The 21,306-nt window shown below is 40.2% G+C and overlaps 1 protein-coding gene across 5 annotated transcripts in view; it reads right to left on the bottom strand.

Moving 5' to 3' along the window:
- The window catches only part of ubxn2b (UBX domain protein 2B), a 52,344-nt gene extending 31,440 nt beyond the window's left edge, over positions 1–20,904 (bottom strand). For 2 of the 5 annotated variants that reach the window (XR_010005983.1, XM_016992846.2), the window contains exons 1-6: positions 20,517–20,904; positions 9,553–9,656; positions 9,091–9,141; positions 7,688–7,844; positions 5,988–6,074; positions 4,053–4,162 (exon numbers count right to left, since the gene is read on the bottom strand). Coding sequence is in view for 4 of the 5 variants with exons in the window: in XM_016992846.2 (XP_016848335.1) it covers positions 4,053–4,162; positions 5,988–6,074; positions 7,688–7,844; positions 9,091–9,141; positions 9,553–9,656; positions 20,517–20,681 (674 nt within the window). In the remaining variant the exon portion in view is untranslated. Of the gene's footprint in view, positions 1–4,052; positions 4,163–5,987; positions 6,075–7,687; positions 7,845–9,090; positions 9,142–9,552; positions 9,692–20,516 lie in introns of all 5 variants that reach the window. The other 3 variants (XM_008108484.3, XM_008108481.3, XM_008108485.2) reach the window with 3 other exon arrangements.
- Between the last annotated feature and the right edge of the window lie 402 nt (positions 20,905–21,306).

Genomic DNA, 21,306 nt, shown 5'->3' on the forward strand with positions numbered 1-21,306 from the left:
ATGTAATAGGAGCCCCTGATGGCGCAGCAGGTTAAAGGCCGGCAGTTTGAATCTGGAGAGTGGGGTGAGCTCCTGCTGTTAGCCCCGGCTTCTGCCAACCTAGCAGATGAGTAGATCAATAGGTACCGTTCCAGTGGGAAGGTAACGGCGCTCCATGCAGTCATGCCGGCTATATGACCTTGGAGGTGTCTAAGGACAATGCTGGCTCTTTGGCTTAGAAATGGAGATGAGCACCAACCCCCAGAGTCGGAAATGAGTAAACTAAGTAATAGTGATTTTTACTAATACATTTACAATGATCTGAACCATTTGTAGAATGGGATGTGCCATAATTTCTCTGAAAATGAATGGAAGAACTATTATATTATTATTATTATTATTAATTACTATCATTATTAATAAAAAACATTCCACTTTTTCTCTTCATAAAAGAGACTCAAATAGCCTTACAGTAAAACCGATAGAATTTAAAAACCTGAAAAACATACAAACATTAAAATAGAATTAAATATTAACAGTATTAAAAAAAAACCCCGTCAAAATCCTTAAAACTGACTAAAAACTTATTCCAAGCTAAAACCACAGCACCCCCTGACTTGATCTTAAAAACCTTTCTTTAAAAGCCTGCCTGAATAAAAATGTTTTAGCCTGCTACCAGAAGACTAGGAGAGGGGCCATTCTGGCTTCCCTGGGCAGTGAGTTCCAGAGGGGAGGGGGAGTCACTGATAGAGAAGGCCTGCTCTCTCATTCCCACCAACCAAGCTTGCAAGGGATGTGGGACTGAGAGGAAGGCCTCTCCTGAGAGCTCGGGGCCCAGGCAAGTTCATATACAGAGATCTGATCATCCAAATAGCCTGGGCCAGAGCCATATAGGGTTTTAAAGGTCATAACCAGCACTCTGAATTGTGCTCTGAAACAAACTGGCAGCCAGTGGAGCTATTGCAAGGTTGGCTGCTCCTTGTAGTTAGAAACCTGACCACAGCTCTTTAGACCAGCAGAAGTTTCTGAACACGCTTTGAAGACAGTCCTGTGTAGAGTGCATCACAATAATCCAAACGGGATGTAATTAAGTCATGTACTATTGTATCCAGATCCGGCATCTGAAGGAACAGGCATATTTGGTGCACAAGTTTTAAATGTGCAAAGGTCGCAGAAATCTGGGCCTCCAGGTTCAATGCTGGCTCCAGAGTAGCCACAAATTGTGTACCTGTGTCTTCAGGGAAAATGCAACCCCATCCAGCACAGGTTGAGTCCTTATTCCCTAATCTGCCTTTTGATCGACCAGGAGTACCTCTGCCTTGTCTGGATTAAGTTTCCATTTGTTTGCCATCATCCAGTCTATTACTGATGACCGACACTGGTTTAGGGTCAGGACAGCTTCCTTGGCTTTACATGGAAAGAAGTAATAGAGTTGGGTGTCACTTGCATATAGATGACTCCTCACTCCAAAATTCCAGATGAACTTTTCCAATGGTTTACTAATACAGTAGAATCTCACTTATCCAAGCTAAACAGGCCAGCAGAACCTTGGATAAGTGAATATCTTGGATAATAAGGACGGATTAAGGAAAAGCCTATTAAACATCAAATTAGGTTATGATTTTACAAATTAAGCATCAAAACATCATGTTATACAACAAATTTAACAGAAAAAGTGGTTCAACACGCAGTACTGTTATGTTGTAATTACTGTATTTACGAATTTAGCACTAAAATATCACGATATATTGAAAACATTGACTACAAAAATGCATTGGATAATCCAGAACCTTGGATAAGTGAGTCTTGGGTAAGTGAGAATATTATTTGGAAATGATACTTTTAAATGACAGAATTATCACATTTTTCCTTCTGCTGATGAAATATTGAACATGCACCAAAGTTCATAATCACCTTTCAAACCTTTATGTTGATGCACTACACATGCAGCCATCCTCTCAACCCATGGAAAAGGTGGAATTTATGAACAATGCACTTTTTCTTTGTGGTCTCTTTGACTCACAGAAATGGGTCACCTATGCAGTGAAGGCTTCATTTGGAGCCTTCTAATGTGTTTACATTTTAGTGGTAACCAGTTTTAAGAAAGAATTTTAAACTCATGTCCTGTGTTTTAATCTCTGCCCTGTGAATTTAATGTGTATTTAATATAAATACATTTTAATATGTATATTTTATAGAACTACATTTGAATACATGTGTTTATAGAACTTTTTGTGTTTGTATGATTTGACTGTGCTGTGACCTGCCTTGAGCCATGAGGAGAGGCAGGTAATTAAATTATTATTATTATTTGAAACACAACACGATGAGTCCACAGCAGACACTCTGCTGGCTGTTGTATTGGATCACATGTCAGACACTTCCCAAGTGTCTAGGACTGTGTGATGTATCGGCGAATAATGCATGCAGATCCCAATAAGGTGGTCTTCTGCAGCTGGCAGATGGTAATTTTGTCAGCGCCAATTGTGTTTAAGTGCAGGCCAAGGTCTTTAGGCACTGCACCCAGTGGGCCGATCACCACTGGGACCACCTTGACTGGTTTGTGCCAGTCTTTGTAATTCGATCTTTAAATCCTCATATCGTGTCAGCTGTTCCAGTTGTTTCTCTTCAATCCTGCTGTCACCTGGGATTGCAACATTGACAATCCATACTTTGTTTTTAACACAATCGTGAGGTCAGGAGTATTGTGCTCCAAAACTCTTGTCTGTCTGAATTCGGAAGTTCCAGAGTAGCTTGACATGTTCATTCTCTGTAACTTTTTCCGGCTTGTGATCCCACCAGTTCTTTGTTGCAGGCAGATGGTATTTGTGGCACAAGTTCCAATGAAGCATCTGAGCAACGGTGTTATATCTCTGCTTGTAGTCTGTCCGTGCGATCTTCTTGCAGCAGCTGAGGATGTGATCTATTGTTTCATCTGCTTCCTTGCAGAGTCTACATTTGGGATGCCGTCAACTTCCTTGCAGAGTCTACATTTGGGATCTGTCGTCAACTTCCTTGCAGAGTCTACATTTTGGATCTGTCATCAACTTAATTATTATTATTAAATTATTATTATTATTAGTCCCACTCATTTCGCACATATCATATTAGTGTGCTTCCCTCCTATACTGCAGCAGCAGTTAAACAAATTATTGCTGCAGCTCAGAAAAGATCCACTAAGTACTCCTATACCCATAAATGGAACAACTCTTCTGAATTCTATCATCTTAAAGGGGGTCCCCATCCATCCTCCTCTCAATGCATTCTGCCTTTCATTGGATCCTTGATTCTTTGTTTGACATCCATGTTAGGTCCCAGAAATTTCTACAAATAGTCCCTGAAAAGAAATTTATGGATGGATGTGCTAGTGACAAAACCCAGGAAAACCCAAGGAGCTTAATTATCAGAACTCACATTTCTTTAGACATGTCTGGAAGAGCCCATTTTTAATTTTATGTGTTGTGAGCAGCCACCGAACACTTCTTCTAATTATCTCTGCACACCCTTATTTTATTAGCATTTTTGTTAGTATAGAAAAAGCTGGATATATTGAATTATTTAATTGTAATTAACTATCATTTGCATAGCTGGGAGTAGATCTGAAATTAGGACAGCTAAGCCACTGACTATCTTGAAAGGAATTTAGGAACTGTAGTAGTGTGGGAGCAAGCTAGGATTTTTCAACACCAGCTCACCAAGTTCCAAGAATTATTTCAAACCAGTTCAGCTTTAAGCCACTTTGAAGGGCATAGTGTGTAGTTAAGAGCCTGTGGGTATGTTTGGATGCCGCAGGAAGCCAGGGCGAAACTTAAAACCCTCTCCTTTCTATACTCCAGCCTGAATCTGCTGTACAAACTGTATGAAATCTGGATTATTTCCAACATTCTCAAAGGTATTGATTTTAATGTCTGTATATTTCTAGGTTTTAATTGTATTGGTTTTATTGTGAGCTGCTTTGAGTGTCTTTTTAGAGAGAAAAAGTGGGGTATAAATAAATAATACAAAAAATAAGAATAAAATCATCTGGTAAACAGTGAAAATGGGGTTTTGTAGCAAAATTAATAGACGCCTACCCTCTTTTAACAGACTCGAGAAAGTCAGCATTCACTGGATCTGTGTAAGATCTCAGCTCTCCATCATCTAAGCTGAAACCATTCCTCCACAGTTTGAGCAAGATTTGAACCTATAGTAAACCAGACATATTTAAAAACGCATTCAAAGGAATAAATCAGACAACATATAATAAATTTAAATACATTCAAACTATATATTTTTTCAAAGTAACATTAATTACATGCACTTGCAAATACTTTCCATTACTACAATAAATAAACCACAATCAGTGGTCCAAGAAGATATTAAAATCAACATGCAAATAGGGTGAATGAATTACCTCTGTCCTCTCCACGTTTGCTCTCCTCCTGAGCAACCTCTCCACGTAAACAGGAGGTGCTTCTCTTCAGACTGATAATCTCCACCTGGAGAGTGCAGATGGGCAACCACCTCCCCTTTTAATGTATGGATTCTCTTTAAAATGTCTGAATATGTCTACAATCTAAACTGATTTTGTGCCATCTCTATCTATGTGCACATCTCCACAGGACAAATGCATAAGTCCAAATGCATCAATGAGTGGGTCTTATGGAGTCCACATGACACATGGGATCAATTCACTTTGATCCAACCTTGTCGCTGGTTAAAAAAAAAGTCACAGGATGTTATGGAGCTTCCCTGAAGCTGGCTTGCACTTTGTGACAGTGTGAACAGTTGGGTCATTTCCTATTCAGAAGTGGCCATGGCAGTTCACACAACCATTCCTTAGCTCAAGCAGCCAAGGAAAGGCAATGGCACTTAACCTTCCCTCTGCCAATCTGGCTTTAGTGTCAATCACCGGGCACAAAACTGGTGGTGATTGTCACTTCTTGTGTGTGGTGACAGAAGACAGAGCAACAAAGCAATCAGAGAAGGGAGGGGGAAAGGAGGGAGCATTTCCTCACACACACACCCCCCCCCACTCTCTTGTCTCAGTTTGTCACTCAGGCTACAATCACTGTATGTAATGAACAATGGACACCACTGGTTTTCTGCCCAGTGGTTCCTCCTAAGTTCAGAAAGACAGGAAGAAGGTAAGAGTAGTGGTTCAGTGGTGCTGAACCAGGTCTAGCATTGCTGGGCTGTGCAGGCAACATCCAGCCACTTCAGTGCTGAGCAATATGGATATCATGGGCCGTTGCGACTGCCTTGCTGATTTCACCAGTGCTAATCTGAAGTACCCCTTTACAGATTAGCATCACCATATATGCCCCTTATGTCATCAAAATTTTATCAAAAGACATAGTAGTCCAGTATAGCTTCATTGGGAATGCTTATGTATGAATCTGTACTGCGCATGTGGGGCATAAATTAACAAAGAAGAGAAGAGGATGGCACTTGCAAGTGTACAGCTGTGTGCCTCAGTGTTACCTTGTATGTACTATGAGTGCTACTGAATGTTTAAGACTGAATGGCAGAATGATGAGGAAACATTATTTATTTATTTAATTTATATACTGCTCTTCTCCCCCAGGGGCAAGATCTCAACAAATCTAACTCTTCTTGCTCATTTATGACATTTTTATTTTATGTCAGCTTATTTTCATTTTTTATTTCTATAAAGATGTATATCCTGTATCTTTTTAAATCACAATACTAGCCATAGCCAGGTATAACCTGAAATCATAATTTATTATAAAAATACAACAGAAGCCTATATAATACATATCAACTGTCTTCAAAGTGCCATTTTTGGAGGTGTTCCATAGGAAACCTCCATATGATGAACAACTCATCTTTATGGAAATTAACAGGGAAAAATTTCAAATTGACATGCTTCTTCCCCCAATTATTTTTCATTATGGTATCAATGTATTTAAGAACCACAATGCTTGCATTTTGTACATATTAAATAAACTGAAGCTTTTAGTCAAATGAGAGTTCCTATTACAAATAATCAACTTAATTTTACTTACATCTTGCCCAAACTGGTTTTCTCCATAAATATATTCAGAGCGCTTCCATGTAGAGTCCCCCAATCTGTATCCACCACCAGAAAATGACTAATAAAATATATATAACATACATATTACAAAGAAGCAATAACTACTTATATAACCTTAAAATAAACTAATAATAATAATAATAATAATAATAATAATAATAATTTATTTTTATAGCCCGCTCCATCTCCCCGAAGGGACTTGGGGCGGCTTACATGGGGCCAAGCCCAGGTCACAAACAATATAAAAACATAACAATAAAACAATCAATCAACAATAAAACAAATCATAAGTCGAGATACAATAAATATACTATGATAAAATCCTGGGTCAGCTCAAAAAAAAGAACTGGGCCAAAAAAGTGCAATTAGTGTCAGATTCAATCAGGGTGAGGTAGATCCCAGAACTATTGTCCCGTTAAAGTGCTGGCGAAGGCATACACTATGGCTTGCTAAAGGAATAGGGTATAATAAGTGAGATAAGCAACAGGTCAATCCGTTACTATGGCGATCAGTCACCAAAGGCCTGTTGGAAGAGCAAAGTTTCCAGGCTCTTCCAAAAGGTGAGGAGGGAGGGGACCTGCCTGATCTCCCTGGGGAGAAAGTTCCAGAGCCGGGGCCACGATGGAGAAGGCCCCCCTTACACGAAGGAGGTCAAATGTACATTTGTTAACTGTAGTCAATAAAGTCAAATGTCAGGATTGGTGAGTTAATTAAGTAAACCAATCCCCCAAACATAAACTTTGTAGATTTCAAATAAAGCATTATGGTTATTAGGAAAAAAAAAACCTACCAAAAACTAAATAAAAAATAAAAATAATTGGCAGTTGATTTCGCCTTAACACAACTAAATAATAACTATAGACAAAGTGGTTATTATTATGGCTAATGATATTATGACATTTGAACATGCTATTATTATGGTTAATGACATCTGAGCTGAGCTACACTGACTGAAATCCTTCAAATTCAGAATTATAACAAACTATAATTGTGGGTGAAGAATAAACTAGAATCTGACTGCAGTATCAAGTTGTAAAATATATTTGGGCATAATGGCCACTTTGGCATATCATTGATGCTTCTATTTTGAAAATTTGGATTCTAATTTGCAATGATTAGGAACTTGAACGAATAAGTCAAATAAAACTTACAACTCAGCAGTCAGAGACAGCTGCTATCAAATACTGATTAATATGATCCTACAAAGTAGTCACTTTTTTTTTGATAATGTATGATTATTAAAGCTCAGGAACAATTTCCAAAATCCCACTGGGAGCAACTCTACTGGCCATGCAGGTAGATCGAATCTTGGAGCTATTATCCAAAACAATTTTCTAAGTTCTGATTACTCATCATACTTTTTATCCAAAATAAAGGTGCAATGTAATGTAATGTAATGTAATGTAATGTAATGTAATGTAATGCAATGCAATGCAATGCAATGCAATGCAATGCAATGATTGTCTTCTGCATTTTCAGGCAAAAAGATACTAATTCTTGCTAATTGTAATTTGCAAAAAGGTTATTAAAACTAAGGACAACCCAGACTTTATAAGTATTTGCATATCCTTTACCCTTCACAAATTCAGCATGGTTTCTAGAAAACATAAATAAAGCATTTTGTATTAAAATTACTACATGCTTCTGATAAAAATGAAGGCACATACGCACTTTAGCTTTATAACAATCTCCTGAGGCTCTTGATACTTCATTTAAAGGGACTGCCCCATGTTCTCTTGCTTCTTTGAACAGTTCATCAACAATTTTACTTGAAGTTATATTACTAGATGGTCCAGCAGTTCTGCAATCTGAATCGCCTAAGTAAAATCTTTTAGAAAAGAAAAAGGGTATAATTGGTCAAAGTTTTAAAGTAAGTTTCAGACAGAACCAAATTTCAATTGAAATGCTGTTATAAGACTAAAACCAAGTGATTCTGTAGTCAAAAACTACCAATTTAGGTCTAAATCCAATAGTAAACTGGCATTGTAATGCCAGCATTATAAACCATACTTTCACTTCCCCTGCATCTTTCCGAGTTCTCTGAAAACCAGTTCTGGAAAGGTTCTCAGCCCTCTAAAGAAGGTTTTAGGGCAGTGGTTCTCAACCTGGGGTCCCCAGATGTTTTTGGCCTACAACTCCCAGAAATCCCAGTCAGTGTACCACCTGTTAATATTTCTGGGAGTTGAAGGGTGCCCCAGGTTGAGAACCACTGTTTTAGAGTATGCTGTATGACTCATTTTGGTGGATTTCTACAAGATGGCACTGAGTGCTGGAGCCTGTTCATGCTTCTCTAAGTCCCTGGATTTTCTAGCTCTTCACAGAAAAAAACAGGCTACATCCAAGTGGAAGAATTTGTCACACTATGGAGCTCCCTACCATTCCATTCTACTGTGACTTTCTGCGATGTCACAAAACTGTTCTTATTGGCAGAACCTCTGGAGCAGCATTTGGAGAACAGGGCGGGGGGATTGTTCAAAAATTAGGAAGATCAGCAAAAAGGTTACTGTGAGAATTTATCATTACCAGAATGAAAGATGCAAATGTACATGCCATACAGACATGATTTTGACTTGTTCAAGTTCAAGTTCAAAATTTAAGACCAAAACACTTGAGTAAAGGAGTAATTATATTGATTACTCCAAAAAGATACTACTGTAAATGACCTTCCTATCTGAGATTTAAAAGAAATTAGATATTAGATATAGTAGAGAATAGAAACTGCACAATACAGTCTATAATAATTATTATTATTTATTTATATCCAGCTTTTCTCCCTCAAGGGACCCAAAGCAGCTTACAACATATTAAAATCACATAAACAACAATCAGAGTACACCAAGAATAAAAAAGCATAATAAAATAAACAAATCAAGAAAAATAACTACAATATACATTCAAAATTCATATGGTATTAGTACAGAATGCTACCAAAAAACCCCCAACAACAACATTTACACAGGAATTATAATGATGGCAGTAATCAATATAACGATATGTAAAAGTGAAGAAACGAAATGTAAACACAATACAATGAATTAGTATTAAATAGCAATTAAAGGGTTATTTTGTAGTACCTTTGATTGTTTTTGTCATCGCTCATACTTCTTTCAGGTTTTTTCAAACTTCTGAAGAAGCCAATCAGGAAAAAGATATTTAAAATTTCATTTAATCTATCTTATATTAAAATACACAGGAAAGAACATTGTGAAATTTAAAAATTTTGTATAGCTTGCACAGCTTGTTGCAAATCCAAGGGTGAAGACAATGACCCACTTTTTCTTGTGAACTTCCAGCAGAGCTTCTTAATTAAAAAACAACAGTCACGCAGTGCAATCCTACATATGCTTATTTGGAAGTAATTTCCATTGTATTCAGTGGGATTTATTCTCATGTAAGTATGCATATCACTTTACATCTTCATACCGAGAAATTTTATTTAAATTCTTACTTATTATTTGAGGTTTAAAGGATTTATGAAAGTTAATTCCAGGTAATGTACATAATTTCATACATAATTAACAAAAACATTATATTACCTCTGCACGGGTAATCTTGGATGACTGGCTACTCTAGTTGTTGATTTTTCAGAATGAAGTGGTTGTCTTTTCATTTCATCTTCATACAGTCCAGCCAATGCCAGCTATGAAGAATGTGAGATACTTTAGGCAATATGTCCTAGCCGAAGAAACACAAGTTATATTTAAATGCGACATTACAGGGGAAAAATTTTGGCCAGCTCAGATAGAAACATATGTTGCCATCTGTGACCATCTATGACTATGACAGCTTCATTATATCAAAATGACACGGAGAAATAGCTATTTCTCAAGTCTCTAAACAAAGAAAAGACTTGTATTTTTAGGACACCAGTTATAAAATGGTTCCTTATAATGTTGGCTCTTATTCTTCTTTCAGTATAGAATAGTACAGTAAGGTCAAATACAGTGAACTGAAAAACATGAATGCTGCTGTTAATTTCTGTAAAACTGATGAGGAGATCTTATGAACATGAGTTCAGAATTCCCTAATAGAGTAACTCTTGCAAACTCAGGGCTGTGACTTGATTGAGATCTTTCCCTTTTTCAGTTGCCTTTTCATGGTATGCCCAAAGTACAACAATCTCAATTTTTTGCAGTCAACAAAAATTGTAGAACTCTCTTCCACATTACAAAGGAGTTGTTTTACTATCAGCTTTATTCAGTGCCAGGCTTTCACAATCATGCATAGGTAAATGGAAATACAGTAAGATATATGGATCCTAACTTTGGTATTCGTATGTGTGCTTGTGTACACAGACACACTTGAGGATCTTGTATAGTTCCATCATTCATGGCCTAGAGCACAACTAAACTGATCACCTAGCTTGAAGAGCCAGTGAATCAGCTCCGTGATTCAAGTTAATGCAGGCAAAGCTGTTGCAGCAGAAAATGCGTTATTCAAAGTCACAGGTTGCTCTGAATTCTCCCCCAGAATCTGAAACCAGAAATTTGGGTCCATGTAAACAGCTGCTGCCAGTTTGAAATGGAACTGGCCACAACAGTTTACACAGCCATCCTGTATTCCCCAGGGTTGTGTGACGTGGGGACACAAGATCATACTCACCACCCCCCTCCTGTCCTCACCATGGCAGCCAGCAAGCTTGATATAGGTCATGTCAGTTTTCATCACCTGGAGTCACGTTGGCTGGAGCAATGGTGCAATTGGAGAAGGAAGGAGGCAAGGAGGGGGGTGATTCCTTCTCTCTCCCCTTTGTTGTTGCTCTGACGCCCTGGCCAACATAACTCCAGATGATCAGCAACCACCACAGCCCATGTCGTGCCTGCTGGCCACCACAAGAAACAGTTTGGGAGGGGGTGGTAAAGGTGGCTCTAAGTCAGGACTCCTTCCTGCCACCTCAGTGGTGGTAGTGGTCTAAACCATTTCACTACACCAAATTGGTCCCAGGATAAATGGTCAGTGTAGAACTGCCCCAAGTCTTATTTACTGACCACAGTCTTAATAATTTAAAGATATAAAAATTATCTATAATACAATAGTCTCACTTATCCAACCTTTGCTCATCCAATGTTCTGTATTATTCAATGCAGACTGGCTTTTAGTAGTCAATGAGTTTGTAGTCAATGTTTTGAATACATTACGATGTTTTGGTGCTAAATTCGTAAATACAGTAATTACTACATAACGTTACTGTGTATTGAACTGCTTTTTCTGTCGATTTGTTGTAGAACATGATGTTTTGGTGCTTAATTTGTAAAATCATAATGTAATCTGATGTTTAATAGACTTTTCCTTAATCCCTCCTTATTATCCAACATTTTCGCTTATCCAATGTTCTGTCGGCCGGTTTATGTTGGATAAGCGAGACTCTACTTTAATTAGTTTTGGATTCTTAACGTTCAGCTGTATCCTTGCCTTTGAACCTTCTTCCTTGACTTTCTTCAATAGTTGTTCCAAGTTAAAACAAATGTTGTAGCAATTCTATTAAAAGTGATCCACAGTTTCTCACAATCTACACAATCAAATGCTTTCCTATAATCTATAAAGCACAGCCTAGTTTTTTTAAAAAAAACTTTGGTGTGTGCTCCACTATCCAACATATGTCTGCAGTATGATCTTAGTACGTACTCTTCCTTTTCTGAACCCAACTTAGACGTCTAGCTTTTCTCTCTCCATTTCACTGAACTGCATTAACTTAAGACGGAATATTAACATCCAGAGGGTATCTACAAAAGTGTTTCTCAAATCCAGAGTCTTAGATGTTGCTGAACCACAACTCCTTGAAACTCTAACGAACATGAATAAAATAATAATAATAATAATAAAGAATTATGGTAAATCTACATTTGGAAACCATAAGTCAAAATCAAGGAACATTTCTCATATCAGGCATCTGTTTCATATATCCAGCTTCAATACAGGCAAGATTTTGTGGCAGAAGTTTTGTGAATTCTGTCATCTTAACTCTGCAGTGATAGCATCATCTTTGGTGTTAAAACTATCCTAATTTCATTGTTTAAAAAGTGCATAACTGTATACATTCATGCTTTGTTTTGTCACATTTTGCCTTCCATGTTGTCCCATACTGAGTGGTGCATGTGGGCAAGATAAGTATCTTATAACACAGGATATCAGAAAAATAAAATAAAGTTTATATAATGGGTTATATTGGCATCATTACAACTCACCTTAAATTATGAGGAAAAAAATCCACAAGAGACCCAAATCAAATAAAACGCCGCTATTTCTAACCTCAAACCAACAAACAATATGTCATTTGGCAATCTTTCACTAAATGTTCAAGGCTTTATTGCAAGTGATTTTTCTGATAAGTAAAATTTATTAGGACAGGGATTACAAATATAGAACTAGCTGCCATTTACACAGCAAGATGTTTTATTTTATTCAAGGGAACATTTTTTTTTTACAAATAATTTGTTAAAGCTACAAAACAGTAGAATATACACACAAAATGTATTTCACAGTCTGAGATGCTAAGAAAATGAAACAGCAGAGTTTTACAAACTCTGATTTCTGGAAGAAACTCCTTCCTTGCTTCCAATATTTCTGTGTCATAAAAATAAGAAAGCATACAGTGGGTCCTTGGTATTCACTGGAATTTGCCCCAGGACTCTCTGAGGATACCAAAATCAATGGATGCTCAGCCATCTATATATATAAAAGAGTGATGGCATCACGGCAATTCACAAAACAACAAAAGTACAGGCCCCCCAACCTCAAAATTTGACAACACAACCCATCATCCACGCCTCAAGGTTAATACAACAAAAAGAAAAGAAAAATAAAGTCCTAATTAGAGGGAGAGCAATAATTGTTTTTATCCAATTGCTGCCAGTTTAGAGGGCTAATCTCTGCCCACTTGGTTGCCTAGCAACCAAGGGACAGCCAGGTTTCAGTTAGGGGACAGGCAGATTTAGGCCTCACTTAGACTTCTTCCACAGATTATCTAATTTGCACTGGATTATATGGGAGTGTAGACTCAAGGCCCTTCCACACAGCTATATAACCCATTTATAATTTTATATTATCTGCTTTGCACTGGATTATCTTGACTCCACACTACCATATAATCCACTTCAGTGTGCATTTTATACAGCTGTGAAGAAGGAGCCTCATATAATCCAGTTCTGAGCAGATAATATAAGATGATCAATATACAGTAGACTCTCACTTATCCAACGTAAACAGGCCGGCAGGATAAGTGAATATGTTGGATAATAAGAAGAGATTCAGGAAAAGCCAATTAAACATCAAATTAGGTAATCGTTCTACAAATTAAGTACCAAAACATCATATTATACAACAAATTTGACAGAAAAAGTAGTTCCATGCGCAGTAATGCTATGTAGTATTTATGTACTGTATTTACAAATTTACCACAATGAATTTAAAACACTGACTACAAAAGCATTGATTATGAAAAGGCAGACTGCGTTGGATAATCCAGAACATTGTATAAGCGAATGTTGGATAAGTGAGATTCTTCTTTAATATGAAATAATTACTGGGATAGAATAATGCAGAACAATATAATCTCTAAAACCAGGACAGTAAATAAACAGGGGAATTCCACAAAGGAAACAATCAGGGCCAGCTAACACCTCCCAACAAAGTATTCCCATCATCAAAGTCTGGCAAATCCTGTTTCCTCAGGGCCACAGACAGTAGAAGCACATAAAATATTGCAAACAACATCACTCTGAAAACAAGGGTATTCCAGACAGGAAACAATCAGGGCCAGCTAACACCTCCCAACAAAGTATTCCCATCATCAAAGTCTGGAAAATCCTCTGTTTTCTCAGGGCACAGACAGTAGAAGCACATAAAATATCGCAAACAACACCACTCTGAAAACAAGGGAATTCCAGACAGGAAACAATCAGGGCCAGCTAACACCTCCCAACAAAAAATTCACTCAGGGAGGAAACAGCAAGGCTTTAAAGCTGCAAGGCCATTACATCCTAATCATTTTTCCTAATTGCAGCATTCATACTTGCCTCCAACAAACAAAAAAACCCAATCAGAAATATTGTATATTCACAACCTTTAGGAAATAATATCCCCTGATGGCGCAGCGTGTTAAAGCGCTGAGCTGCTGAACTTCTGGACTGAAAGGCCACAGGTTTGAATTGGGGGAGCGGAGAGAGCCCCCACTGTTAGCTCCAGCTTCTGCCAACCCAGAAGTTCGAAAACATGCAAATGTGAGTGCATCAATAGGTACTGCTCCGGCGGGAAGGTAACGCCGCTCCATGTAGTCATCCCACATGACCTTGGAGGAGTCTACGGACAACGCCGGCTCTTCGGCTTAGAAATGGAGATGAGCACCAACCTCCAGAGCAAGACACGACTGGACTTAATGTCTAGGAAAAACCTTTACCCTTGACCTTAACTACCACCAATTCCTCAATACTTTATTTCCCATACCACCAGACTTTGCCACAGCAACGCGTGGCCGGGCACAGCTAGTCTATATATATAAAAGAGTGATGGCATCAGGGCAGCGGACAAAACAACAAAACTACAGGCCCCCCAACCTCGAAATTTGACAACACAACCCATCATTCACGGCTCTAGGTTGATACAACAAAAAAGAAAAGAAAAATAAAATCCTAATTACAGGGAGAGGAATAATAGTTTTTATCCAATTGCTGCCAGTTTGAAGGCTAAGCTCCGCCCACTTGGTCTCCTAGCAACCTACTTAGCCCAGGGGACAGGCACGGTTAGGCCTCACTTAGGCCTCTTCCACAGATTATCAGATTTTAACTGGATTATATGGCAGTGTAGACTCAAGGCCCTTCCATACAGCTATATAACCCATTTAGAATCTTATATTATCTGCTTTGAACTGGATTATCTTAAGTCCACACTGCCATATAATACACATACTAAACATAAAGACAACCATACAGCAGACATTCAATACCACCACTACCTCAACAATTTCTCACCAATGCCACAGCAACGCGTGGCCGGGCACAGCTAGGATGTATATAGGATGAAAATGGATAAAGATAAAGATATAAAGATTGTCTCACAAAGAAATGAATATGTAAAAAGAAAACAATCCTCGTACTATATATAATGGCTGAAGAAAATAGTGTTCCTTGTATTAAATGCCAAATGTCTGCCATTTGGAGATTATATATATATAGGTAGTACTTGAGTTACAAACATCCAATTTACAAAGGACTCAGTTAAGAATGGGGGAGAGACAGGGCCGTAGCCAGAAAAAAATTTCGGGAGGGGTTTTGAAAATTTCGAGGGGGGTTTAACCCCTAGCACACACCCCTCCCCGCTACAAACCTGTCAATATCTGCTTGAAATAGTGCCTGGAGGGACTCTTAATGTTTTGTGTCTCATAGACTTAGCATGGGGATTTGGTTAACCAGTTAAAATTCATGAGTAAACCAGGTTTTTTTTTACAACCTGAAAAATTTTGGGGGGGGGGGTTGAACCCCTAACCCCCCCCCCCTCGCTACAGGCCTGGGGAGAGACAACAGGAAGTGAGAGAAATATGTCTCTAGGAAGGGAAATTCATTTGTGGAAGAGTTATCATGGGGAAAAGGTATCTCAATTGAAGCTTTTTCACCAATCCTTGTTTCCATAAGAAGCCAAATTTTTCAAAATCCAATAATCACAGGGATAGAAAGTGAAGTCAAATCTTCTGAGTTACACTTAAAAATGTATCTGTCCCAACTTACAAACAAATCCAGCTTTAGAACAAATCTACAGAACCTATCTTGTCCGTAATTTGAGGACTGCCTGTAGGTGGTTGAATCCATAGATGCAGAATCCATGGATATGGGGTTCACATTATTTTTTTAACAAGTAAACAAAAAATCAGTAATCATTTGAAGTATTTTAAATTAAATGGTGAGTGCAGCATCTTTATCTGTCAATATCGCCTTACTTGAAGCCGTACACAATTGAAATGAAAGTACTTTTTTGTAGCCATACACTCACAGCAATTTCATCCTAGGCTTTTAAGCAGAGGTTGGATGGCCATCTGTCAGGGGTGCTTTGAATGCGATTTCCTGCTTCTTGGCAGGGGGTTGGACGGGATGGCCCATGAGGTCTCTTCAAACTCTATGATTCTATGATTCTATGAAATCACATTCAAAGCATCCTTTTGATGAGAAGCTCTTATTCTGAATTCTAAACCCCCCAAATACTCCAAAACCCAGAACTATCCACTGAGATAGTGGCTGAGATAGTGACATATTTTTTCCTTATAATTCCATGCACACTTTATTACATGCACAACATTGTTAAAATATTGGGTACTCTTCCATTTTCTGGGCAGAGGCCTCTAGGGGGGTGCTAGAGAGACAAGGATAGTATATTTTACAGCGGGGGAGTTGATGGAGGAAAACCATTTTCACTGTTTTTGCTGGTGTTTACCCCTCCCCCTTTCACATATTATAAATGAGGATTGTTTTCATGACTGGGACATTGCGGGGATGGCAGGAAAACAGGGGGAAATAGTTTTACTCTTTCAACTCCACTCCTCCCCCATAAAATGGACTATCCTCCTTCTCTCTCTAGCACCCCCTAGTGGATTCCGCCTGGAAAATGGAAGACTACCAAATATTGCATATGAAATTATCCTCAGGGGATGAGTATATGAAATGCACATAATAATAATAAACTGTATTTTTTCCTCGCCTCCCTTCATGGCTGGAGGCAGGGTACAACACAATAAAAATACATAGATAACAGCATAAGACCTTGAAAGCACACATATTATAAGGCATAGAACTGTATTTTAGCACCCCTGTCTCAAGCACAATTGGTGGGGATGAGAGAGTGGGCCTTCTCTGTGGTCATCCCCTTCCTCTAGAACTCCCTGCCCAAAAAAAATAAAAATGGCCCCCACCCTCCTCTCCTTTAAAAAGCTTTTAAAAAAAACTCATTTATGCACTTTAGCATATGGAGTTAATATTATTATTATTACTAAAACACATTAAGATCATTCATACCAATAAAATGTAAGTTTACATTCATTGGTTGAAATTGACTGGATAAATGTGGAGTTTGTTTCCAAAAGGTACCAACCCCCCCCCCCCCCCCAAAAAAAAAAAGAAAAGAAAAGAAAAATGAGTTATAGCTGGCAGCACATTGTTGGCTAGGAGGAGAACATTGCATTTTGCACAGATGTAAGTTATCAAAATGCATTAAATCCCTTAGGTACAGGGATTTTAAAATGTGTTTTATAGCAAAAGAATATCTCAGAACTTTTTAAAAATTCCTGTAAAATGTGTTCATTTTATCTTTTAGAAACAAACTCCACAAATGAGTTTGGTGTTGAGGCTTGGAGGTCTTTCATTATGAATAATAATAATAATAATAATAATAATAATAGAGTTTATTTATATTCTGCCCCAACTCCCAATAGGACTCTGGGCAGCTCACAACATAATCAATACAATACAATACATGAGGTAGGATAAACTATTAATAATATAAACAGCCAATATACCGGGGGCTTGCTTGGTTGCGGCCCCCCGGCTATGGAACTCCCTCCCCAGGGAGATTAGGCTAGCACCTTCCCTGTCCACTTTCTGCAAGGAGTTAAAGACATGGATGCTCCACTGTGCTCTTGAGTAGACAATCTTCTAGATAGGTAGCCCCAGATAGGACCAAATATCTGTCTTCACACTTTACTATTGATTGCTCTAATTCTTACTGCTGCCATATGACCTATGCACTTTACTCATTAGCCTATCCTTTAAATTATAGTTGCACTAGTCCACCCACCAGTGATGATGAAGTGAAATTGTTATTGGTTGTTGATTCAATGCCTTTTATGTACCGTTATAATGTTGTTGTTTTATTCTGTTTTATATTGTTGTTATGCATTTTAATGTATTACATTTTGTGTTGTTTGGGCTTGACCCCATGTAAGCCACCCCGGGGCCCTTTAGGGAGATGGAGGCGAGGCACAAAAATAAAGTTATATTATTATTATTATTATTATTATCTATATATATAAAAGAGTGATGGCATCACGGCGATGGACAAAACAACAAATCTACAGCTCCCCCAAACTCTAAAATTGGCAACGCAATCCATCATCCCCGCCTCCAGTAAGATACAACATAATCAAACAAAAAACACAATCACAACACCAAAAAAACACAACAGGCAATCTGCGCACGCGCAGAAACACAGTCCTCCCAACTCTTTCCGCGCGCGCGCACACACACAGAACCGTTCCCCTCCCTCCCTCTCTTGCACCTCCTCCACCGCCGAAGCCAGGGACTCTGCAGGAGAAGGCACATCTCCGCCTCACGAGGCTGAGCTCCCCATCCTCGAATCGGGAGTTCTACTCCAAAACACCCGGAGGGCCTAAGCCGACCCTTCCCTGCCCTCACCTCTCGCCTGGAAAACAAAAAGGTCCCTCCCTCGGGACCTTCCTGGTTTTTGGCGCCAACACTGTCATTGCCGCGCCAGGCACTTCTGGGAAAGGGAGTCCTGCCTCTCTCCCTCTGTGTGGAGGGGAAGCCTTTCCCACCCCTTTCTCTTCCTCTCGGGCCTGCAGCGGCGGACGAGCACCACGTTGCCCGCCTTCCTGGCCCGGTTCCCCTCCTCCTCCTCGCCGCTGCTCAGGCCTCCTCCTGTCCTCCGCGGGAAGAACATGGAGGCCGGCATCGGGAAGCGCGGAGGCGGGGAGGAAGCCGCGACGCCCCAGGCCTGCGCCTCCACTGGAGCCCGCTCTTGCCTGGCCTACAACCCACCACCACACCGGCGCCACCTCCGGTAGGAGGGGAAGGGCCGGGATGGAGGGGCAAAGGGGAAGGGCAGACCTCACCCCGCCACGCCTCCCGCCTGGCCCCTGAGCACGTACAGAGCGCCTTCTCCTCTTCTCTTATTTACCCTTTTCCAGGGCCCGGGGGATGGCGCAAACGCCTTCCTTGCAAAATTATAAATATACAGTAGAATCTCACTTATCCAACATAAACATCCCAGCACAACATTGCATAACTGAATATGTTGGATAATAAGAACGGATTCAGGAAATCCCAATTAAACATCAAATTAGGGAATCATTATACAAATTAACCACCAAAACATCATGTTATACAACAAATTTGACAGAAAAAGTATCACAATTTAAAACACTGAATACACAAAAATTGACTACTAAAACGCAGACTACATTGGATAATCCAGAACATTGCATTACCAAATGTTGGATAACTGAGATTCTACTGTAAGATGAAATAATTACTGTGGTGCAGTAATACACAACAATATAATCTCTACAATCACAACACTAAATAAACAACACCACTCTGAAAACGGGAATTCCAGACAGGAAACAATCAGGGCCAGCTAACACCTCCCAACAAAGTATTCCCATCGCCAAAGTCTGGGAAATCCTCTGTTTTCTGAGGGTCACAGACAGTAGAAGCACATAAAATATCACACACAACACCACTCTGAAAACAAGGAAATTCCAGAGAGGAAACAATCACGGCCAGCTAACACCTCCCAACAAAAAATTCACTCAGGGAGGAAACAGCCAGGCTTTAAAGCTACAAGGTCATTACATGCTAATCATTTTTCCTAATTGCAGCATTCATACTTCCCTCCAACAGACAAAAACAATCAAAAATATTGTATATTCACAACCTTACGAAAATAATACCCCTGATGGTGCAGCGTGTTAAAGCGCTGAGCTGCTAAACTTCTGGACCGAAAGGTTGCAGGTTTGAATTCGAGGAACAGACAGAGCCCCCACTGTTAGCCCCAACTTCTCCCAACCCTAAAGTTCAAAAACATTCAAATGAGAGTAGATGAATAGGTACCACTCCAGCGGAAAGGTTACGGTACTCCATGCAGTCATACCACATGACCTTGGAGGAGTCTACGGACAACGCCAGCTCTTCAAGCTTACAAATAGAGATAACCACTAACCCCCAAAGTCGGACACGACTGGACTTAATGTCAGGGGAAAACGTTTACTCTTTACCTTAACTACCACCAATTCCTCAATACTTTATTTCCCATACCACCAGACTTCGCCACAGCAACGCGTGGCCGGGCACAGCTAGTTATTATATAAGACACAAGACAAGTATTCTGAAACAGAGGGGGGAAATTGTAGGTCATGGATCTGGTTCCATGCATTTCAGATAGGAGATGCACAACCTGCATTTTTTTTTTAAAAAAAAAATCATCTTCCGTTTTACTATGACTTCCCTGAGCTGGGAACGCGTTCCTTCCAAGACTGACGTGACAAAATGTGTCATCATCAGGGTACGTTGGCTTCCCATTTGGGCAGAGAAAAGGCGCCTCAACTTTCCACTAGAAAGAGGCAGGGCCAGAGAGGAAGGGCGCAAAGGGTCTGCCCCACTCTTCCGAACCACTCCAAGGAAGCAGGGCTCGAGCTTTCTCTGTATTTCAGGAAGAGGAGGAGGAGGAGGGAGGTGGCGAGGCCCTTGGGCCGCACACTGCCTTCTCCTGCTGCCTTTCCTACCTGCAGATCTCGGACGGTGGGCGGGCGGCCGCTTCCTCGGGGCCCTTTCTCCCGCCGCCCTCCGCTGGTACCCGTTGCTGCCGCCTCCGGTTCCCTCTTTTCTTCCTTCTCCTCCTCCTCCTCCTCTTCCTGAGGCTGCTCCGCGAGTGTCCCGTCGTCCGCCATCTTCGAGCTGGGCGCTAACTGCCAAATCCAGAGAGATGGGCACGCGGGAGGGCGGTTGGGCGTTGGGCGTGCGGGCACGCGCGCGCTGAGGAGTTCTTCCGGCAGCGAGGGTTGCTATGGCGACCGGCTCGCAGGTGCAGGGCCCACGTCGATTCGGCTGGTCCCCGAAGCCTCACTCGAATTTCTGCCTGTCTTCTCGGCCCCTCCCTCTGCCCCGCCCACTCGCACCTGTTTGCGCCTGCGCCATTCCCATTGGCTGGTTCGGCCGTCACTCTCGCTTGACAGGCCTCCGAAGGGAGGCGGGGTCAATATGTGCTCTCCTTTTTCCCAGCTCAATTCCCCTCTGCGTCGTCACAGGTTGAGCAGTCCCCAGCCGAAATGTTTGGGGGGGGGGGGGGGGGGCAGGAAGTGTTTGAGGCCCCATTTACACTGCCATATAATGCAGTTTGAAATTGTGTAGATGCGGCACCCAATAACTTCTGGTCCCAAGCATTGTAGTGTCAGGCGCCAACACTCTTTGGCAGAGAAAAAAAAACTCTTGTGAAACTGCAACTCCCATGATTCCTCAGCATTGAGCCGTGGCAGTTGAAGGGCTGCCAAACTGCATTCATTCCACTGTGAAGAT

Source organism: Anolis carolinensis, chromosome 4, assembly GCF_035594765.1.
Source record: "Anolis carolinensis isolate JA03-04 chromosome 4, rAnoCar3.1.pri, whole genome shotgun sequence".
In the NCBI taxonomy this organism is placed as follows: domain Eukaryota; kingdom Metazoa; phylum Chordata; class Lepidosauria; order Squamata; family Dactyloidae; genus Anolis; species Anolis carolinensis.